At 42.1% G+C, this 14,554-nt stretch overlaps 1 protein-coding gene across 1 annotated transcript in view; it reads left to right on the plus strand.

Annotated features, from left to right (window-relative positions):
• The window catches only part of LOC147101826 (uncharacterized), a 320,645-nt gene that overhangs the window by 145,797 nt on the left and 160,294 nt on the right, over window positions 1-14,554 (plus strand). Inside the window, exons 2-3 of the mRNA XM_085965804.1 lie at window positions 6,354-6,501; window positions 9,835-9,993. Of these exons, the coding sequence (XP_085821930.1) occupies window positions 6,354-6,501; window positions 9,835-9,993 (307 nt within the window). The remainder of the gene's footprint in view (window positions 1-6,353; window positions 6,502-9,834; window positions 9,994-14,554) is intronic.

Below are 14,554 nucleotides of genomic sequence, written 5' to 3' on the forward strand. Positions count from 1 at the left end.
TCATAGCAGTAACAACAACTTGCATTTATATAGCACCTTTAATTTGGTAAAATGTCCCAAGGCGCTTCACCCGAGTGTTATCAAACAAAATTTGACACTGGAATTTGAATAAGGAGACATTAGGACAGGTGGTCAAAGAAGCCAATTTTAAGGAGCATCTTAAAGGATGAGAGAGAGGTGGAGAAGTTTAGGAAGATAATTCCAGAGCTCCAGAGCAGAAGGCACGGCCACCAATGGTTGAGTGATTGAAAATTGGGGATGCTCAAGAAGTCAGAATTGGAGGAGTGTAGAGATCTTGGAGGGTTGTAGGGCTCGAGTAGGTTACAGAGATGGGTGGGGTGGCAATAGCAGTCACATTTATAACAGTGCTTGGTCTGCAGCCTGTGTCTTCAGCTCTGTTGTGGGAACAGATGTTGTTAAACCTGATCTAATTTTTTTTTGGCCTTCCCCAAAAATTCAACAGCAGCAGCTTACTTCAACAGATTCTCTGCACGTGGACAACATCTGTGCCCCTTGAGATGTCATTGGGCGTTATAAGCTGATGAGGATTTACTCCCTTGGTCAGTGATAGGGAATCTGATACAGACTCCTGATCGTCAGTCCACAGAGACTCAGAACACTGCTGGTGGATTCAGCAACCGCCACTGATCTCCCCTGTTGGTCAGTTGGCAGCTCGCACTAGCGACTTCTGAGATAGCTATAGACGCGAGTGGAGACAGTGATCTTTTTGAGCCAGTGGGCGGGTAAAGGGAGTACAAGGATGGAGGTCCCTATCTGCTGCAGACCAAGGCAAAAAATTCAAATGTTTAAGGTTGGAATTTGTGAAATGGGAAAATTGATTCCTTCTGCTGGATAACATGAGTAATAGTTTCCTGACTGCATTGAACAACTGTATGAAAACTATATTGGGAGTATTTTATGCTTTTGTGTTCTCTTAATGGGAGTAATTTTAACTTAATCCACTCATTGGGAAACTGATGAGATCGTGAGCAACATTGATTTTGAAGTCAATGGACAGTAATATTGGGCGGGGTGTAAAACCGGCATTCCGCCTGGGGAGTTAGGTTATAATTGCCCCCACTTGTCAGATTCCGTGACTGCTGGATAATAATGAAATCCAGTGGTCTGGAACGGACATGGAGGTGACACTGTGAGGCAGCATTTCAAACGTTGCCATTTTCCATGGCATCACTCTGAACTCTATGCCCTTTGCTCTGCATGATAGTTCCTCAGGGCAGGAGCAGCATTTCCAGTTCAATGCTTAAAAAGGGGAAAGAGTTAATGGAGTACTACACAGGAGGCAGAAGACTGTATGCAGTTGTGCCTGATAATCAGGGGTGGTAATTTGATGCAGTCTGACATCCTGTGAATTTTTGCACTGGAGGCGATTTTGCCAGCCCTGGGGAGGTGGGTATGGAGGCGGGACTGCCGGGAAAATGGCAGAATCTGGGGGCGGGTACCCATCCCACCCCAACCCGCCTCCGTGCTATCTTCCCAGGAGGCAGGTACCCGACCCGTGCTGGGAGCCGCCTCCTCTAGGTGGGAAGGGGATTAGTGCCAATTACAGGCAGTTTTTTGGATAATCCCTATTTTGCCACCTAAAGTGTGGCCTTCTCGACGGCTCCAAACCTCGCCAGGGTCAGCGAGGCGAGCCGTCGGTCTGCGGGGGTCGGAGGGGCCGAGATGTCCAGTGTGCAGGTGAGTGACGGGTGCATGTGTGCAGAGGTAAGTGTGTGAGGTGAGTGTGACGTGTTTTAATAAGTTTTACTTACCTTTGCTTCTTCCTCCAGGCTTCTACACTTCAGGTCTCGGGAGCCCCTCATCTCACCGGCAGAGAAAGCAGAATGGCCGCTGCATTCTCAAATGCAAGGTCAATAAAGGGAAAATAGCATGGGTTGGCTGGACATTGATGGAGGCGGGACTAAAACCCGACAAGCAGCAGTCCCGCCTCCATCACGTCCCCATTGGCAAAATCACCCCCCACTGTGTGATGCACCTTGCTGCCTACATAGTACAATATTCAATAAAATGTACTGGAGATAATGTTCGTACTGGTGTCTCAATGAATCTGCTTGATGACTAATAATTTGCCCTAATAATAACTCAAGTCAAGGAAATTTTTCACATAGTATTAAACTTCTTAGCCGGTAGCGCCAGTCAACTGCGCAATTTGCCTCCAGATTATCTAGACGCGGGAAACCTTTATACCCATTGTGAATAATAAAAGTATTTAATCCCATATAATATTACAAAATAATTAGTTTGGAATAAGTAACCCAAACCTTGAGCAGCCTCCTGTTAGGGCACGTGGAGTGTTCACCTGGAAATTGCATTCAAAATATTTTCAAAAGTTTAACTGGTCTGCCAATTGTGACAAAACAACTCATCATAGAGAGGTCCAGGGCGCAAGAGAAAGATATTAAAATGCCTGTGTGTTCTCCTGTTAATCCGTTAAAGCGGGTAATGTGGCAATTAGCACCTTCAAAAAAGAACTGGGTAAATATTGGATTACAGATGGGATTGAGGTTCCTCCATGATGCAGCAAATTTATTCAGTAAGTAGCTGCATCATAAGAGACAGGAAGGATCCCAATGCCTCTCAGTTCTGTGCTGAGTTAGCTGATTATAGCTAAGGTGGTGATCGAGTTGCTACAGTTAGTATTAGGGTGCATTTCTACTCCAAGTTTAACAATTCCCACTTTGCTCCAAGACCTAAAACTGGGAGTATGAATCCAGAGGCAGGGTTGATCTGACTCTGGACCAAAGGAGAGTGTGATTCTCTGGATGGGGTATTTTTGTGCCGCTTTGGTTTGGCCAGGCACAGACAGAATTCTTTCCTAAATAGAATAGCGAAGGTTCCAGCCAGGGGAGGGGCCAAGCAATGTAAACAAAATTCTGCCTGGATGCAACCTGAACTACAGCTACCATCTCAGATGGGTAGCTGCAGTGTAAATGCATCCTTGAGTCCCTACGGGTAGGAAGGAAAGAAATAGACCAGGGCTCCAATCCCCCCACCCCCCCCCCCCCCGCCCCGATCATTCTCCAGCACCCCTTGCTGGAAATGTACATGTGCAGCCATCAGCTGAGGTTAAGACTGGTTTCAGCTATGAAGCCCACAGTGGGAACAGGAAAATATCCTGATGAAGCAATCAAGACTTGCACATGAATAATGGCCGCTTGGGTAAGGTACAAGAGCTTTGCTTTAGGACTGTACTCCAAATAGGGGATCAATGTCAGGAGAGGAGGGGAGAAAATCGATATGAAAAGAACAAAGAAATATCAGAACATGTGATTTTAGGTTATAAGGCTAAGTCAGAAGAGAAGAGCAGTTGAGACTCAATGTCCCTTCAAGAAAGGCAACAAGTCCAAGATGAATAATTTGGATTGTTGAGGTTAGATATTCGCGGGACTTTCTCCATGGAGCAAAAAGGAAGAAACTTTGCAGAATGTTACCTCAGTTTGGTGTGATCCATGTAAGAGTGAATTGTGCCTGGTGGTCTGTAGAAGGGATAAGATTGATGGGCCAAATGGTATTTTCTCCTTCCATGCATAACATTCATTAACATGGTCCATTTCTAGTGTGTACATTGCACATTCCTACAAAATACTAAATAGAGTGCTACAATTTATATGCAAGTGTGTGACTTACACCGGAGATTACCAGTAGTTCAGTATTTTTAATGAAATGTTCATGTCAGTTATGCTGTAAAAAGCTTTAATTAAATTAGATGACCAATGTGTGTGTGAAGACGGGAACAAAATGTTCCGGTTAGATTCAGAAGATTGGCCCTTTGGTTGTGGGATCCAATCACATTAAGTGGTTTAAAAAGCCTCTTTGGATTTGGAGGCAAAGGACAGGGTGAGGAGAGGGTTTCATTTTCTGGTCATTGATATCGATATCTTGACCTGTTTTTCCACATAATTTGTAATGAAAAGTTAGCTTTTTCTAAAAACTAACATTTGTCTACCCTGAGGAAGTGATTCATACACCTGCTGAGATTTCAGTGATGTAAGGGTCTGAAAATATTTTTCCAAGCTTCACTGAAGGGATGAAGGATAGCTGAGCATTATTTGTTTAGCTGCTAGGATGACTTGTAGTATTGCTATAATTCACTCATAATTTAAGACAGGTGCCAGCCGCTGTCATAGTTCTCCCTCTGGACTAGTCACAGCTTAATGAACTTGACGGCTATTGAACAGCGTCAGTAAGTGCTGACATGTAGACTTCTCCCATTTCATGGCGACTTTTCCCAGATTAGTTGCCTTCTGTTCTTTTCAAATTGATTTTTAAAGCAGTTAATGAAATAAACCTTTCATAATAAACAAAATATGATCCAAAAATTTGCCCCTCTCTGATTCAGTAGTTTCATTTTAAAAAAATCTTTCCATTAATATTATTATAAATAAATCTAATAGGCTGTATGCCCTGAAAGATGTAATGCGGTTGTTAAAGTCTGGTAATTCCTCCCTTCACATACTGGATGAGAACTCTGTTTTACAGTGCGTAATACTAGTGTTGTGCACTTCGTAATATTAGTGTGCACTGTACAATACTAATGCACACTGTTATAATGTCACAGAAGATTACACATGCTTTGAAATGGATTTTGTTGGTCATTTTTAAATTATGAGGTTAATGTCAAATCATTAACAAATCTTTCACTTTCCCTTTCCTGAACTACATGACCTGACAAATGAAATGGAATCTGCACTCTGAATTTTCAGTGAAGAAAGAAAGCACTTGCATTCATGTAGTGCCTCTCGCATCCTCAAAGTACTTCACAGACAATGGAATCGTTTTGAAGTCCAGTCACCCTTGTTCTGTAGGGAGATGTGGTAGCCATTTTGCAAGCCGTAAGGTTCCACAAACAGCAATGAGATAAATGACCAGTTGTCCTGTTTTTTTGCTGGTATTGGTTGAGGGCTAACAAACGTTGGCCGGGCACTGGGCGAACTCTCCTGCTCTTGTTAGTAGCAATTGTTAGTAAAATAATATGAAAGCAGAAAGTATTAATTAAATCTGATTAATCTGTATGCAAACTGAAGCCTATTTTAAATGGGGAAAATGCAGAATGGTTCAGTAGTCCGAGCCTCTATATACATGAAACTGTACGAACTTAAAAAATATATATATAAAATGAAAAATGTAACTTTGACTTTATGAATGATTTGAAATGCAATGGTGCCAATTGAGATTTGTCCTCACTGGTAATGTTAATTCGGAACTAAAAAGTACACAAGGCTGTGTGGATCCACATCGCAAGCAGGAAAAAGCATCACATCTCTTGAACAAACTGCTTTTATTTAGTAAAATTCTATGTTGTGACTTTAATTTTTAATTTTTCAACTTCACTTTACTGGGGCTGCCCACCTGATTAGAACTATAGGAAGTAGAAAAGGACCGTTAAGGAGCCTTGTTTCGGAGTATTCTTTTAATTTTACAGCCCACAGCATGTATGGAACAAGCCAATATAACAGTTGAGAGATGCAGGACTCTGCTGTTTACTGTACAGGTGTGCAGAGCGCTTGATTCAGTGCCTCCTTTGATCAAAGCATCTGCATTTTATCCCTAGGAAGCGAAGCGTATTATCATTTGTTCCATCGCTTGTTGATGGTACAGAATTTCAGGCCAGCGTCTTTTGTGTGCATAACTTTTGAAAACTGCAAAGGGGAGTTTTAAACAAAATGATGCAATGTTTCTAGCCCTTCGATTAGAAAGAGAATCATTAAATATGTTTTAGTTGGAAAACCTGATCGCAGTTTGAACCCTACCTGTTTGATAACTAGAATTTTATGTCGTCATTTCTGATACTTATCATGAAATTATATTCCACAGACAATTGTGATAATTTTTTAAATCTCAAATGTTGTCCTTTTACAGCTTTGAGAACACACTACTCTAAGAGTATTACTCAATTCTGCAATTGCACAGAATGCGATTGCCAATTTATTACTGGTTTTGTGCAGTGGTCCCACGGCCACTGGGAACTGGGTTGAGGTGCCCAATCTCATTTTACATTGGACCTTTCTAGCCTGTGGAGAGATGGGACTTGCATTCCCTCAATTTGGGCTGGAATTTAGGTCTTTAAGATAAAAGGGACAGTGTCTAACCCACAGCACCACTAAGTCTCCCATTTTTGTTTTTATCTCCCTGAATTGTATATTGTACAGTTCTCGTATTACAATTTGTCATGTTCTATGATAGAAATTTGAAATGCTACAGGTTTTCAGATTTCTTCAAAATATATGTTGAACCTCAAAATAAAGTCTTGTTTTAAAAGACTTTAGAAGACAATGAGAATGCAATTGAGTGGCACTGCCTGAATAATATGTCTTCATTTCGTCATTTTATAGATGAAGTACACTTGCTGGACAAGCTTGCTTCCCTTTCATCCGATCTCACCAACATTTCACTTTCATCTGATGAAGAGAACTGTACAGTCTATGAAGTTGGGCAATATTCCACCCTCAGCAGACCAAGTAGCGAAGTATTTGGAAGCAGGTATGAAGACTTGCTTTATTTTAAGGCACATTTCCAGACTCGTTAGTATATTAAAGACTGCTTTGTTGGAGAACTATAATCCAGCTTTATGCACACTGGGGCAAGATTTGCTCTGTGCACCAGATGTAGCAAAATCATAAACCTAATATTTACGAATACATTTTAAAATTTTGCTACACCTACTGCACCAAGGATATCTTGCCCGTTATTAAATAATGAATAAACTACATTAGCAGTGAGGAGCTGTCAAAACAACCCTCCAGAAACCTGAAAGAGCAAACAGAAACCCCAGCTGTCCCACAGTTGTGAAGGACTTGTTCCAAAAGTCGGTTGTTGGTTGCCTTTGACGACGCAATGTCGTCACTGCATGTACAAATTTTCTATGATTCATTACCAAATTTAAAACATTTAGCAACAAAGGAGCTTCACGTGACATATTTGGTTTGTAGATGTCACAAAAACCATCAGCAACACCACACAAGTTGCTGGAAATTTTTTCGATTGCTCCATGCTGATTGAAGTCATAAATAGTATCGAGAATGTATAAGCTGCAGACTCGGATATGACGAAGGAGTTGTGTATGTCACTGAACAGAGTAATGGAAAAATGAGACCGTGACTGCAAAGTGATGCACACGAGATATTTATTTAAAATTAAAGCATAGACCTGTTAATAAGGCAGCCCATTTCTTCTGTTTTAATTGTTGATTAAAGTCAGTCGCAAATTGCACTTAATAAACTTGTAGTTGTTCAGAAAGGAAACGCCGGCATTGTCTTGAATTACAGGAGAAGAATTACTCTCCTGTTTGCTGGTTGCTGCAGTATCGTAAATGCATTCAAAAAGAACATGTTTACAATATTTTAATCTCTAAAGTTTTAGTGATTTAAACTTTGACATTGCAGTGTGCAAATGGTGGTACACAACACTTGATACAGTGACATTAACTGGCTCATTTTAAATAGGGTGCCGCTTCTATGAAAACTGTTGATACAAGCGTATCAAGTATTCATTTGTTAATTTTCGCACAATCTAATTTCGAGACCTCGCTGTCCAGAACAGACTCTGTAAATATAGCTGAACTCTTCCTAACATCATCCAATAAATTACAGCGGCATACAGGGTTGCGGGGGAGGGGGGGGCGATCAGCCACCCCATTGGTCCTCGAGGCCCACCTGATCCATTTTTCAGGTGGACCTGTAAATGGGTGCAGAGCACGCCTGCCTGAAGATGGTGGGATCCTGCTTCCATATGCAGAATTTCTTTTATTCATTCATGGGATATGGACGTCACCGGCAAGGCCAGCATTTATTGCCCTCGAGAAATGGTGGTCAGCTGCCTTCTTGAATACAACTGAGTGGCTTGCTTGGCCATTTCAGAGAGCAGTTAAGAGTCAACCACATTGCTGTGGGTTTGGAGTCACATATAGGCCAGACTGGGTAAGGATGGCAGATTTCCTTCCCTAAAAGACATTCGTGAACCAATGGGTTTTTACAATAATCCAGTCGTTTCATGGTCACCATTACTGATACTCGCTTTTTATTCCAGATTTATTTAATTGAATTTAAATTCCCTAGCTATTGTGGTGGGATTTGAACTCGGAGTCTACCGGATCATTAGTCCAGGCCTCTGGATTACTAGCCCAGTAACATAACCACTATGCTAATTGTACAACCTCATTTGCAATTTTCAGGTATAAGTGTGCAGAGCACGTGCCGCGCTCGCTCTGCTCATTTCTACCGCCCCGGGAGTGACCCAACCTGACGTCCTTAAAGGGACCGCTGGAAACTGCTCCAGAAAACAGCCCCAGAACATTTTTTGTAGGAATTATTCTCGGGCCAGGAGGAGCAGGAATGCACCTTGTGGCCTCACAAAAAACACTGTGGTCTGCTGGGTATGCCCTCACTGTGCTTCTCCTCTCCCCATCTTTTAGTGCTGACTTCTGGCTTGCTCAATCTTGAGGCCGCTGGATTCTCAGCCTTCCCCCCCACTCAGCATGGCGAGCTGCCCAGCTAGTGCTCATTGGACACTTGGCAACTCACCCAACCTATGCTAATGAGGCCCAAACCTGGAGTTGATTCAGGCCTCCCAACGCTGGCTTCGGATGGGCGGGCGGGCAGCAGCCACAGTTGCTCTGCCAACTTCACGCCCACTTTAGGCCGGTAAAGATCACCCCCTAAGTCGCTGCTGATGCTAAGAGTAAGATTCCGACTGGTTCTTTCAGTTAAAATATTTTAATTATACTCCTTTAAGAGCTAGGTAGGTGGTCCAGTCAAGTCTCAAAACATTCATGGATTAACCTGTCATTTCACATTACAGGTACTTGGCAAATATAAATGGAAAGTACAACTTTTGAATTCATGTTAACAATTTGTAATGAATTCAAACCAAGTCGGCCATTAAATGTCACATTTCAAATGTCACGTGTATATGAAAGTATTCACCTGTTCAATTACAGATTGTCAAACTGCAGCACATCATAGGCATTGCAAAATTACTTTCCCACCATCGTGTGGGTAGGAGATGGGAAATGTATTTTTCTTGCGTTAGTTATGAAAATATGTATTTTAGGTTTTCACAGTGGATGTCAACATGAGTTTGTGCACTCCCATTCTTCACCCTTGATCGCCTGACTTGCTGCCAATTATAGAGCCAGAACAATGGGTTGAAGAGCAACAGTCCGTGATGTGAGCACACAAACCACAAGTTAGACTAACTGATATCCGCTGTGAGCGTGTCAATCACTTTCAGATATCTGTCGTTATATTGACTTTTTTAATAGCAAACCGACAAACTTCTTTAGCTCCGTCCTACCTTGAAAGGGTTGACGGCTGCCATTTTGTCAGTTATTTTGAGAGACTTTGTCATTTTTTTTTTAAACTGCTACAAAATTGTTTTCTAAACCAAAGTTATCCTGGTTGTGGGAATGCCGGTGATGTGCTGACAATTTAGTATTTTGGGTTTGTTCAGCTGCTGCTTATGTAGGAGAATTGATGTTGGTATGTGGGGAGAAAGCACCAGCAAAGGAGGTCAATGAATGCAGCCTAACCTCTAGTTCTATGTTTCAGTAAATCAACACTGGAGTCCTTATTAAAACAATCTTGTTTTACATATTCGGATAGATTTTTGTCTCTGAGCCAAAAAAATTGCAATGTGTGTGTGACTGAAGTAAAAAGGTTCATTAGTATGAATAATGTGGCATTATAGCTTGGAATAAAGATCAAATAGATCTGGAAATCAGTGGCATTTTTAATGAATGCACAAGTAATTTCTTCACACTGTTATGGATTTTACCCGTAGAATATCATAAAATTGTTCACTTTCTGGTTTTCTTAGCTTTGCAGATGAATTCAGTCTATTGATCAAACTCCGCTACACTATGAGAGAAGACACTGTCCTTTTCACTGTTCTGAACCATCGAAGTCACATCCTGCTTCAAGTCAGACTCAATCCCTATGCATTTGTTTTTGTGACCACCAGGAGTCGCCACTATGAGTAAGTTGGGAACAATGTCACTGATCACCAAATGAAGCCAGTATGAAAGAAAATGTCAAATGTGTCTTGGATTTTCACAACAAAATATTGTATGTTATACTAGCGTGGTAATGTCATTTTTTTGTTCCACTTTCATTCCTCCTTAAGAATTGCTTACAGTATAAAGGAAGGCATCTGAGTTTTGTTCAGTAAATGTGTGTACACCCCAGGCTGTGCACCTGCAGTAACAAGACTTGGCCCATTTTTTAAGTGTTTGTTTTATTAAGGATTCCAGGTGAAGGGTCCTGGCAAATAATGTAGAATACAACCTTTAAATTAAAAAGAATCCAATAGAAGACCAGGTTAAATCAAGAACTAATGGTTAGGTGATGCCAAGTTTGGACCTTAAAAGCCCCTGGACTTTCCATCGATATTCACGGTCAACCAAGATACCTGACACATATACTAAATGGTGAAAGGTCAATTTAAGACTGATGTCAGGAGGGACTTCTTCAGAAGTAAAAACCTTTTGGATTCTTCAAGATACTAGGTGGCGTGAGCAGAGTGATTTTTTTTTCCAATCTATGTTTACCTTGTCGTCTTTATGGTCATGGCACAGGGAAATCTCATAGGACTCCGTCCCTTCCACCCTCCAAAACAATCACTCTGGATCTGAGATAATCCCTTCCTCACTCTGCTGCACAAACACCTTGATCTGAGGCAGACCTTCAGTTGTTTCTGTTGAAGGCAAAGCTGAGTTCTCAAAGCAGGTTTTCTTTCCCCAAGTGACATGGCTAAGTCCGAGGGAACTTCAGTCTTCAGTCATCTGATTATTTCAATTTAAATACCTTGAACTCTTGAATCCATGGGAGTTCTTTTCGCTCAAGTTTTAAAATGGAATCTAGTCATGCCCTTGAAAAGAATACTGTTTGAAACAACTCATTTTCCTCAAGCATTTAAACAATTGAGCCTGTCATACTGCATTTCTGATAAACGAGTACCTCATCGTCTTGATTATTATCTGCCTCTCCTTGGCATTTTAAAAATCTTTTTCATGCATCAAGTGTTCCAGTGCCCTGTCTTGACTTGCACTCTTTCAATTAGACTGTCAGAAATTAATCACGACTGCTGTGTTAACGTTTACAAGACATCCATTACTTATGTGCAGTGAATTTCCTTGTTCAGAAATTAAAATAGTAACCTTTAAATGGGCAGTGAGATTACCCAGCTTTAAGACATTCACTGCATTACCCGTGTGACACTGAAGGCAGCTGCCGAAGCTGCTATGCACAGCTACAGAAATGAAGGCTGAGATCGGGGCCTTCGTTAACTGACTCCTACAAAACCTTCTCGAAGCTTTTTCTAAAAATGTATTCAACTCCTCTCCTGGAGGCGTGGATTCATCTTGGGGTTTTACTCCATAGAGGCCAGCAGTTCTAAGGAACCTAAAAATGACTGAAACATAGAAAACTAAATAATTTTAGTGGCTTCTGTAATATTGTGTGCAGTTCCCATAATAAAACAGAACTACTTGTATCTACTTTAGATACTTGTATCTAATTTAATACAGCACATCTGCTTAGTTGCTAATCGTTAATACAATCCTAGCACCGACTAACATCCTGCCTTCTGGGGCTACACTTGCGACAGCTTTAAGCTTGTGACTCTTGGCATTCAGACTGAACTTCCTTTGCCAGAGTTTAATTTCTTTCATTCTTTTCTTCAATGTTCCTTGATCTTTCCTTTGCATCTGAGCTTGCCCTCTGCAAAATTGATTTCAGGCATATCACCACACTTCCTCACCTCCAAATCCTGAAATGCCTCCCCAGTTCCCGATACTCAGCCTTGGCACTTGTTAAATGATGGTGACATAAGAAAACTACTAGGCACTTGGTCAGAGTATTAAACGAGGCTTTAATCGACTGTTTCACAACATGGAAGTCTAGTTATCCATCACTAGTTCCTGTTTACAAAATGTCCCTGAGCAAGCTGGGCCCGTGCCCGAGTATTTATACTCTCCCTGGACAGCGCCACCAGCAGGCCGCCCAGTATATTTCATAAGTCCTTTCTACATAAATGGCACGATTTATGTCAGATGGTGCAAGCCAGATGATTGTGTTTAAGCAGTATCGCCTGGCTGCTAACTTGTAAGATATGCTGATCTGACCTCTGATATACAAGCTTGTCCTGTGCCTCAAAGCTTTATTGCAGAGGTTTTTAAACTGAATTCCTATTGCAGGCTATATGTTTACATAATGTATTATTTATATAATTGCTTCCATTTTAGCCTGTCCTGTTTTAGGTAGGCTCAGCTATTGAAAGGTTAAACTTCCCCTTATCTTGTTAGGTCTTTGCTGGTTATGTTCCCAGTTGCTGTATGTGCACTATAACCCAATGAAGAACTGCAGCCTCATTTTCAGAGTTAACAATGCATTGAGGATGTAGCTCCTGAAATACCAGTGCATGCACTGAGTCTAGTGCACCCCCCAGGAGCTCACACAAGATGCACTAAGACCTGCCCCTTTAAGAGACTATTTTGTCCACATCTACTGTCACATGTACAAGTATGCTGAATGGGTCAGACATGGCATCTCCTGAGAGGTAGCAGTTTTAGCTTTGCCTATTGAAAGCACTTCATTGTTGTTGGGCACTCGTTCTGGATGTCCATTGATCTACAATGGAACAGACCTACAAAGCAGCAAAGAGGCTCAAAGCATCACCCAGCATACTGAAGCCAGACAAGGGAGCCTCTTTTAGATGGGAGCCCAAGGTCTCTGAAGCAGCAGTCTGTGCATTCATTGGAGCTATTCCTTGGTGCTTAGGATCAATGCCATTGAGAGCTCCACTGCAGTTACCCTACACTCCATGGTAAACTGCAGTGGAGATAATCATCCATCCATGACTGTACTGATCCAACTAGTGGAGTTGTCCGTACTTCTCACCCTATCTTCCAGTTTTTACATGGACAGAAGTAACTCACGTAGACAGTCCTGCTCGGCCAGCAATATCCTTTTAGAAGCAGGTCATGTGAGGCTAAAATCACTGGACACTGCAGCAGATGTAAGAAGATGCCTTCTCTCCAGCTGCCATCACCACTTGCTCCTCCTCACCCATGCACTATAACTGCTGCCTCCTCAAGCTCACTATCTACATCTTTTGGTGTGTATAGCTGTGTTCGTGTTTGGAAAAAGCGGTGAGAGTGAAGCAGAGTATGGTGGCGTACTGACTTCCTGTGGACAATGGCTGTGACATCATCGGGGCCTACTAAAGCAGAAAAAGGACACATGTCAAAATGCTGCCGCAAAGAAGCACATACATTGTAACATACTGCATCTCATATTTTTAAGTTCCATATATCAATGACTAACACAAGTTCTAAACACATTGGCCCAGATATTCTGATCGCAGGCCTCCCGCGGGCGGAGGACTGGGATCTGGAAAAATCTGCGCCCTTACCTGGGGGCTCCCGGGCCGGGCACAATTCCGTTCCTGGGCCTCTCCAAACTGCCAGTGCGCAGGGCCCACGTATCCCAGAGGTGTAGGTAGCTCGCAGTGTCCCTGGGATCACGTGGGTCATGGAGAGCCAATCACAGAAGGGAATCTCCCTTCATACACTTGACAGGAAGACCTGTCAAATATATGAATGGAGATCACCCTCAAAAACATAGTAAAACTTTAAATAATTTTTTTTTTAATCACATTTTTAAAATGACTTGAAATTACAATAAATTAACTATTTTAAACAATAATTTAAATTTTTGAAAAAAGTAATTTAAGTTTTATATGGGGCTAAAAATAAACTTACCTTTTTTTAAAGTATTTTTAAATGATAAATCGGTGAAAATGTTACCAGGCGCAAGAATTGTAAGGGTTTTCTGTGGGCAGAGGGTCTCCAAAAAGCGGAACTCTCCGCCCACAGAGGCCCTTCTCCAGGGCAGCTGGAGGATCTGTCGAGTGCATGCCTGAAACCGGCATTGCCGATGTCCCTACGGGTGAGTGCACAGCGCGTACTCACCCGTAGGGACCGGAATATCCGGCCCAATATGGCATTAGCCCTGAGTTTGTGGGGATGGGAGGAATGCTCCAGCTTCACCCTTTCCTACTCGCTCAATGCTTGTGTAGGGGGTTTCTCTTGCTCTTTCTGGTCTCCTGCCAGGCTTCGTGCAATAATTACCCTTGAGTGGTTCGACCCACTCCCCCCTACGGTTCTAGACCTTGGGCTTAGGTGCAGAGAATAGTAGTGCAGAGAAAGAACTCAATAGACCAGGTTGAATAGCACGAAATGGATGCTTTTATTTTTAAACAGTTTGAAGCATTACAAAATACATGTCATAGGCACAGATTAAAGTTACTACAATCATGCACAAATTTATGAACTTGACTCTATGGAAATGGGGAACACACGGCACATCGAAAAAGGGGAAACACATTACGATTTCCCTTAACTCCCTCCCCTATACCTAAACTAAGTTTCGACCTGGGGAACTTGGGATCATGCTCACCACTCTCGAAATCGCGAGAAAGGGGGGTTCGCAGCCTTTTTGGCACCGCTTTCCGTCGTCACGTGGATTTGGAAACTTCT

The sequence above is a fragment of the Somniosus microcephalus genome, chromosome 23 (assembly GCF_052327205.1).
Source record: "Somniosus microcephalus isolate GS21.2 chromosome 23, FLI_Smic_1.0, whole genome shotgun sequence".
Taxonomy (NCBI): Eukaryota; Metazoa; Chordata; class Chondrichthyes; order Squaliformes; family Somniosidae; genus Somniosus; species Somniosus microcephalus.